Raw genomic sequence first — 9,245 nt, 5'->3', positions numbered from 1 at the left:
GTCTCTCGCCTCCTCACCTCACCCCTGCCGTCTCCTCACTCCCCAGCTCACAGCCAGAGCCCCACCCACGCTCCTCACCCTGCTGCTGGCCACATTTGAGAAATGGTGCTCTATACATATAATTATACCCTAGGATTCTCAATACAGTAGCTCAAGAAAGGGTCATGTGACCAAAAGTTATCGTGCATTATTCTCCTTCTTGCTAATCATTAGTTATTGAGGTTTGGGTGCTTTTTTATAGTCATTAGGTTTCTCAGTTATTCAGGAACTTTTTTGTGGAGTAAGAGGTGTTATTGTAACTGTAACTGAGGCCTGGTCTACACTAGGCATTTATGTCGAAGTTAGCGCCGTTACATCGAATTAACCCTGCACCCGTCCACACTGCGATGCTATTTAGTTCGACATAGAGGTCTCTTTAATTCGACTTCTGTACTCCTCCCCGACGAGGGGAGTAGCGCTAAATTCGACATGGCCATGTCGAATTAGGCTAGGTGTGGATGGAAATCGACGCTAATAGCTCCGGGAGCTATCCCACAGTGCACCACTCTGTTGACGCTCTGGACAGCAGTACGAGCTCGGATGCTCTGACCAGCCACACAGGAAAAGCCCCGGGAAAATTTGAATTTGAATTCCTTTTCCTGTCTGGCCAGTTTGAATCTCATTTCCTGTCTGGACATCGTGGCAAGCTCAGCAGCACTGGTAACGATGCAGAGCTCTCCAGCAGTGATGGCCGTGCAGTCTCTGAATAGAAAGAGGGCCCCAGCATGGACTGATCGGGAAGTCTTGGATCTCATCGCTGTGTGGGGCGATGAGTCCGTGCTTTCTGAGCTGCGCTCCAAGAAACGGAATGCAAAGATCTATGAGAAGATCTCTAAAGACATGTCAGAGAGAGGATACAGCCGGGATGCAACGCAGTGCCACGTGAAAATCAAGGAGCTGAGACAAGGCTACCAGAAGACCAAAGAGGCAAACGGACGCTCCGGATCCCATCCCCAGACATCCCGTTTCTACGAGGCACTGCATTCTATCCTCGGTGCGGCCGCCACCACTACCCCACCACTGACCGTGGACTCTGAGGATGGGATAGTGTCCACGGCCGGTTCCTCGGACATGTTAGGGGACGGGGAAGATGAGGAAGGAGATGAGGAGGACGAGGCAGTCGGCAGCGCTCACAATGCTGATTTCCCCGACAGCCAGGATCTCTTCATCCCCCTTACAGAGATCCCCTACCAACCGTCCCCAGCCGTTACCCCGGACACAGAATCTGGGGAAGGATCAGCCAGTAAGTGTTGTAAACATCTAAACATTTATTTTTAACAGAACAGGAATATTAACAATTAAAAGAATGGGTTGTTCATGATTACTTTGCCCTAGGCGCTTAACGGTTCAGTCATGGGCAGTGCAAGTTTTGAAAAAAAATCTAGCAATGTCCGGTTTTGCGTGATTGTCCTGCCCAAGCCGCTCTACTGTTTAGTCCCTGCTACTGCAGCTACAGTAAAATGCGGTCTATATGTCCGGGGATAGAGCAGAAATCCTCCTGGGACATCTCGATGAAGCTCTCCTGGAGGTAATTGGAAAGCCGTTGCATGAGGTTCCTGGGGAGAGCGGCCTTATTGGGTCCTCCGTAGTACGACACGTTGCCGTGCCACGAGACAATCAAGTACTCGGGAATCATTGCTCTGCACAGCTGGGCGGCATACGGCCCTGGTCTTTGGAGGCTTTCCCGGAGCATTCTCTCTTTCTCGCTGTCAGAGATCCTCATCAGGGTGATGTCGCTCATGGTGACCTGCTTTGAATTAGGTAGGGGAATGTTAGTGTTGGGACTGCTTGCTCGTTCCTTTACAGAACTGTAACCGCTGGTTTGCAGCCATGCGGTGGAGGCGGGAGAGGGGCAGCCGAAAGGGATCGTTCCCGGGGACAGCCGCGAGGGGGTGAGACAGGGGTAGAGTTCCCGCTTGCCGGATTGCTGGCAGCAGGGACTGACATTGCTTTCAATGTGAAATGAGGCCAGTGGTAATATAAAAGTTTTAAACTGCCACAAGTCTACGGCTTACCATGTCTGCCTGCAACAAAAATTCCGTTGTGCTGCCCCGCTTCTCAAATGTGCTGTGCAAGACCCCAGGCACTGAATGCGAAGGCTGAGAATTCGACCTTGTACTGAGTGCGCATGTGATAGGTGCTGTGCATGGTCTTGTTCACAGAGAAAGACTATGTTCTTTGTTCACAACTACATTTATCTTTCTGAGGAATTCACTCCCTTTTTCCCATTCCCACAGCCCCATCTGCGACTGTCTCACAACCTAGCCTGGCATCACACTCCCAGAGGCTAGCGCAGATTAGGCGTAGGAAGAAGAGGACACGGGAGGACATGTTCTCGGAGCTTGTGGCCTGTTCCCGAGCCCAGGCAGCACAGCAGACCCAGTGGCGGGAGAACTTGTCCCAAATGCACCAAGCAAACATAGATCGGGAGGAGAGGTGGCGGCAGGAAGACCAGCAGGCGACTCAAACGCTGCTTGGACTACTGAGGGAGCAAACAGACATGCTCCGGCGCCTTGTGGATGTTCTGCAGGAACGGAGGCAGGAGGACAGAGCCCCGCTGCAGTCTATCTCTAACCGCCCTCCCCCGCCACCAAGTCCCATACCCACCTCACCCAAAGTCCAAAGAAGGAGAGGCGGCAGAGTCCGTGCTAACTCTCACTCCACCCCTGCAGAGAGCTCTAGTAGCAGAAGGCTCTCATTCCCCAAAATTTGACAAGTTCTTTCCTTCCCGCCTGACACAAGCCCCCGTCCAAGTTTCACCTCCCAGTTCCATGTGTAGTTGATAATAAAAAATATGTTTCTGTTAACTACTGTTTCCATCATGTTCTTTTGGAGGAGGAGGGGAAAGGGGGTTGGTAATTGGACAGGACAGTCACCTTTGGCAGGGTACATAGGCGGGGGCAGGTACAGCAGCAGGGCACATACACAGTGCAGTGATGCAGTGACTAGTTACCCTGGTTAGTCTGGGAGGTGGTTTTCATGTTATGTGGTGGGGGGTGGGTTGCTCTGTGACTTTGTGGCGGGGGAGGGCAGTTACAGATCTTAAGCAACGGTCCTTATGCAGGATCACAGAGCCACACAGCAGGGGATCTGTAACCGTCCTCCCCCTGCCACAAAGTCACATAGCCCCCCCATACACACAGTCCCGATCAGGAGGGGTGACAGGCTCCATTGAAACAACCATCCCACCACAGCGGAGCCTGTCAATCCTTGAGTTTAGAAGCTTCATTTGCGTCACTACACTACACCCGCTCCGCACCACAGTCTGCGTCCCAGTTTTAAAAAATTCCCGCGAAAACAGTATTAAAGAAAACGGTGTGCATTAACAAAGTAGAACTATTTTTATTTCGAAACGTGTGTTGGAAGGGGGGCGAAGGGGGTATGTAACTGGATAGGATAGTCAACATTAACTGGGTAAAGAAACAGGGGCAGGTTCAGCTTCTCTGTACACAAACTTTAAAGTCACAGGTTACCCTGCTCACTCAGGAACTTAGCTTTCAAAGCCTCCCGGATGCACAGCGCGTCCTGCTGGTCTCTTCTAATCGCCCGGCTGTCTGGCTGTGCGTAATCAGAAGCCAGGCTATTTTCCTCAACCTCCCACCCCGCCATAAAGGTCTCCCCCTTGCTCTCACAGAGATTGTGGAGCACACAGCAAGCTGCTATAACAATGGGGATATTGGTTTCGCTGAGATCACAGCGAGTCAGTAAGCTTCTCCATCTCCCCTTGAGACGGCCAAAAGCACACTCCACCACCATTCTGCACTTGCTCAGCCGGTAGTTGAAGAGTTCTTTTTCAGTGTCCAGGGCGCCAGTATAGGGCTTCATGAGCCAGGGCATTAGCGGGTAGGCTGGGTCCCCGAGGATGACTATAGGCATCTCCACATCCCCAACAGTTATTTTGTGGTACGGGAAGTAAATACCTTGCTGCAGCCGTCTAAACAGACCAGAGTTCCTGAAAACACGAGCGTCATGAACCTTGCCCGGCCATCCCACGTAGATGTTGGTAAAACGTCCCCTGTGGTCCACCAGTGCTTGCAGCACCATGGAAAAGTAGCCCTTTCTGTTAATGTACTGGCTGGCCTGGTGGTCCGGTGCCAGGATAGGGATGTGAGTTCCATCTATGGCCCCACCGCAGTTTGGGAATCCCATCGCTGCAAAGCCATCTAAGATCGCCTCCACGTTTCCCAGGGTCACTACCTTTGGCAGCAGTACATCAACGATTGCCTTGGCTACTTGCATCACAACAACCCCCACGGTAGATTTGCCCACCCCAAACTGGTTCGCGACTGACTGGTAGCTGTCTGGCGTTGCAAGCTTCCAGAGGGCTATGGTCACTCGCTTCTGGACAGTCAGGGCAGCTCGCAACCGGGTGTCATTGCGCTTCAGGGCAGGGGACAGCAACTCACAAAGTTCCAGGAAAGTTCCCTTCCGCATGCGAAAGTTTCGCAGCCACTGGGATTCATCCCAGACCTGCAGCACTATGCGGTCCCACCACTCAGTGCTTGTTTCCCGTGCCCAGAATCGCCGTTCCACGGCATCAACATGACCCATTGCCACCGTGATGTCCTCGGCGCTGGGTCCTGTGCTTTCTGAGAGGTCTGTGCTACTCTCAGACTTCAGGCCCTCACCGCGGTGCCGTAGCCTCCTCGCCTGACTTATCTGCATCTGCCTCAGGGAAAGGTGTATGATAAGCTGCGAGGCGTTGAGAGCGGCCACAACTGCAGCGATGGTCACAGCGTGCTCCATGCTCGCAGTGCTGTGGCGTCCGCGCTGTCAATGACTGGAAAAGTGCGCGAACTGATTTCCCGCCGGCACTTTCAGGGAGGGAGGGCGGGAGTGATGGACGGATGATGACAGTTACCCAAAAGCACCCTGGACACATTTTTTTACCCAGAAGGCTTTTGCGGCTACACACAGAATTCCAATGGGCAGCGGGGACTGCGGGAACTGTGGGATAGCTGACCACAGTGCACCGCTTCGAATGTCGACGCTTTCACCGTTAGTGTGGACTCACAAAGTCGAATTACTGTCCTTAGTGTGGACACACACGTTCGACTTTGCAATATCGATTCCAAAAATTCGATGTAAGTAAAATCGAACTACTCTCGTAGTGTAGACATGGCCTAAGTAACCCACAAATCAGAGGCTACTGACTGAACTACTCATCTTTACAATTCTAACCCTCATTCATTCTCAAATGAATTCAAGGCTAATTCAGACAATGCTGCCAGACCAGCAGTTGTAAGGGATCCCCAGATCCTGGAGACCCACTAGTGCTAGTGTGAGACTCACTGTGCATGATGCCGTGCAACATGGTAGGAAGAACAAGTTCTTTTGTGCCAACAGTGTTCTGGGACACTCAGAACTTAAGCCCTCTGGGGAATCATAACATCTCTAGTGACAGAAGTTGTGGAAAAAGCTAATGTACTCAATGCTTTTTTTGCCTCTGTCTTCACGAACAAGGTCAGCTCCCAGACTACTGCACTGGGCAGCACAGTATGGGGAATAGGTGACCAGCCCTCTGTGGAGAAAGAAGTGGTTCAGTAATATTTAGAAAAGCTGGACGAGCACAAGTCCATGGGGCCGGATGCGCTGCATCCGAGGGTGATAAAGGAGTTGGCAGATGTGATTGCAGAGCCATTGGCCATTATCTTTGAAAACTTATGGCAATTGGGGGAGGTCCCAGATGACTGGAAAAAGGCTAATGTAGTGCCCATCTTTAAAAAAGGGAAGAAGGAGGATCTGGGGAACTACAGGCCAGTCAGCCTCACCTCGGTACCTGGAAAAATCATGGAGCAGGTCCTCAAGGAATCAATTCTGAAGCACTTAGAGGAGAGGAAAGTGATCAGGAACAGTCAGCATGGATTCACCAAGGGCAAGTCATGCCTGACTAACCTAATTGCCTTCTATGAGGAGATAACTGGGTCAGTGGATGAGGGGAAAGCAGTGGACATGTTATTCCTTGATTTTAGCAAATCTTTTGATACGGTGTCCCACAGTATTCTTGCCAGCAAGTTAAAGAAGTATGGGCTGGATGAATGGACTATAAGGTAGATAGAAAGCTGGCTAGATCGTCGGACTCAACGGGTAGTGATCAATGGCTCCATGTCTAGTTGGCAGCTGGTATCAAGCAGAGTGCCCCAAGGGTCGGTCCTGGGGCCGGTTTTGTTCAATATCTTCATTAATGATCTGGAGGATGGCATGGATAGCACCCTCAGCAAGTTTGCAGACGACACTAAACTGGGAGGAGTGGTAGATACGCTGGAGGGTAGGGATAGGATACAGAGAGACCTAGACAAATTAGAGGATTGGGCCAAAAGAAATCTGATGAGGTTCAACAAGGACAAGTGCAGAGTCATGCACTTAGGATGGAAGAATCCCATGCACTGCTACAGACTAGGGACCAAGTGGCTAGGCAGTAGTTCTGCAGAAAAGGACCTCGAGGTCACAGTGGACGAGAAGCTGGATATGAGTCAGCAGTGTGCCCTTGTTGCCAAGAAGGCTAACAGCATTTTGGGCTATATAAGTAGGAGCATTGCCAGCAGAGCGAGGGACATGATCATTCCCCTCTATTCGGCATTGGTGAGGCCTCATCTGGAATACTGTGTCCAGTTTTGGGCCCCACACTACAAGAAGGATGTGGAAAAATTGGAAAAAGTCCAGTGGATGGCAACAAAAATGATTAGGGGGCTGGAGCATATGCCTTATGAGGAGAACTTGAGGGAACTGAGATTATTTAGTCCGCAGAAGAGAAGGAAGAGGGGATTTGAGAGCTGCTTTCAATTACCTGAAAGGGGGTTCCAAAGAGAATGGATCTAGACTGTTCTCAGTGATACCAGATGACAGAACAAGGAGTAATGGTCTCAAGTTGCAGTGGGGGAGCTTTAGGTTGGATATTAGGAAAAACTTTTTCACTAGGAAGGTGGTTAAGCACTGGACTGGGTTACCTCAGGAGGTGGTGGAATCTCCTTCCTTAGAGGTTTTTAAGGTCAGGCTTGTCAAAGCCCTGGCTGGGATGATTCAGTTGGGGATTGGTCCTGCTTTGAGCAGGGGGTTGGACTAGATGACCTCCTGAGGTCCCTTCCAACCCTGATATGCTATGATTGTATGATTCATTCTATGCCACTGCCCTGGATGGGTCATGTCACACATCCCTCTATTCCTCTTGTCTAACAAGTAATCTTGCTCCCCATCCCCTTAGCTATCTCCACAAGCATGTACACACACTATTTGTGCAGTTCTGGCCATGTTGCTTATTTCCCTATTCTGTCTCTCATCTGCCACCTGGCATGGTAGAGTGCAGGGTTTACAAGAAAGCCACACACTTAAATTAGGCTTTCCCATCAGGTCAGAGCACAAACAATTTTGCTTTGCAGGAAACCATGAATTTGCTTGAACCAGAACTGGATGAATTAATAGTAGCTGAGCAAAAATACAAAATCTAAAGTGTCCTTCCTAATGTAAACAATAGCAATGGAAACACAGTTCCTGTCTATATAAAATTATCCCTGCATTTCTTACTAGTGGCCTAATCCAAAGCCAGAAATCAATGGGAAGACTCCCATTCACTTTGGATCAGGGCTTCACTGCTAATGGATGCAAACACAGAACGCAATGCCACGAACCTTGTTGTCATGAGTGGTCCCACTGGTGCCCATGGAGACAGCAAAAACAGAGTGGGAAATGGTGGCCTTGGCAGAATGTATCCTCCACCCTGTAATGTGACCATTGAGAGCTAACCCATACCTGGCTTCCTAGCAGCATTCCCATGCATCTTTTGTGTGCAGTGTTGAAAGGCACACTGTCTAAAGACTGGCATTTCAGCTAGGGTGCCCACCCTTTGACTCAACATGGGCTTCCTTGGCAACTTGCCACAGGCCTGAGTCACACTTAATTTGCATATAACTTCACATCATTTTAAAAGTAAAAGTAAGTGCACGCTATTTGCTTCTTGTTCTGTGTCCTTAAGGCAAATGGAAATTGCTCCTTGGTTGAATTAATCACCAGTAAAAACCTGGAGTACAATCATTGAAGTCAGTGGGAGTTTTGCCAGTTCCAGTCACTACATATTCAAAATTGATAATAATCACTAAATACAAATGTTACCATAAGCCTCTGTTCATTCACTGGTATCCAGATGATATAAACAAGGATGGGGCAAATTTTCAAGCATGGGCCCCTGAAGATAGGTACCTAACATTGGTATTTAAGTGCCTCAGTGCTGATTTGGGCCTTTCAATGGTTTGATTTAGGAACCAGCATTTGAGTCACGTTAAGTGATTTAGGCACTTAAAATAGCACTTCAATGCTTATAAACTGTTATTTAAGTACCTGACTTTTAGCTACTTGATTTGAGAACTGGGCTCAGAATACCCAAAGTGTCTATATTCCTAGATTATATATTTATTCAATCTGCGGGATCTAATGTAATGAACAAACCACTCAGGCTTCAGTCTTATGTTTTATATTGTCACCAAAAAAATCTGTAAACAAAAATTCACCTCTGGGTAATTCACACCATTTGGGTACAGTTCAACAAAAGAGGGAAATTTCATTCATTTGAAATAGATTTGGACCTGAGCCACAAAGTTTTGGTCTGCATCCAAACTTCCCCAGAGTTCAGGGGTGTTGAGATCTGAGGTTTTGCTCTGACCCATTCAAGAGAAAAAGGCCAGTTATAATGTTCAGATCTCAGCTTCCTGAGAGGATGAGGGTGTTCAGGTCAGGAACTCTGGTTCAAGTCCATCTCTAAGGTGAAGCTGAATAAATGAAAGCTGCCTTGTAGCCTAGTTTCCTGAAGTGTCACGCATATGCTCATATCATGTGTTATAATGCAAATAAAGGTAATGCTTTTTTAGACCTTTAGATATTTTACTTCAATCTCAATATCACTTTACAGCCTTCATAAATCAGTCGCCCCATCTTTCCTAATGTTAAATAAACTGTAGAAATTTAGAATATTTTTGGTCAATCAGCCTACACACAGTATAATAAACTCCTGTACCATTTTATCAATATTGCTTGACTTCTTAATGGCAGCACCTGACTAGTAAAATATATTAACTGTCATATTCTGTATTTATTTTTACAATGAGAAACAATGATGTTCTATTATGACCAGCGCTGAGTAACAGAGGTCAGAGTCTGACTGTTAATTGAAAAAGCACGTGCACTGAGTGTGCTGACTGGACAGCCAATCCCACCCT

The 9,245-nt window shown here is 48.5% G+C and overlaps 1 protein-coding gene across 1 annotated transcript; it reads left to right on the top strand.

Moving 5' to 3' along the window:
• Positions 1–680: 680 nt before the first annotated feature.
• Positions 681–8,071, top strand: LOC128833735 (myb/SANT-like DNA-binding domain-containing protein 1). The gene is made up of 3 exons (XM_054021831.1): positions 681–1,282; positions 2,277–2,404; positions 8,009–8,071. The coding sequence occupies exons 1-3, from the start codon at positions 706–708 to the stop codon at positions 8,069–8,071; spliced, it is 768 nt and encodes a 255-aa protein (XP_053877806.1). The 5' UTR covers positions 681–705.
• The last annotated feature ends 1,174 nt before the right edge of the window (positions 8,072–9,245 follow it).

This window comes from Malaclemys terrapin, chromosome 3 (assembly GCF_027887155.1).
Source record: "Malaclemys terrapin pileata isolate rMalTer1 chromosome 3, rMalTer1.hap1, whole genome shotgun sequence".
Classification (NCBI taxonomy): Eukaryota; Metazoa; Chordata; order Testudines; family Emydidae; genus Malaclemys; species Malaclemys terrapin.
The sequence above is the reverse complement of the archived record's forward strand: the minus strand, read 5'-3'. Positions and strand labels throughout refer to the sequence as shown.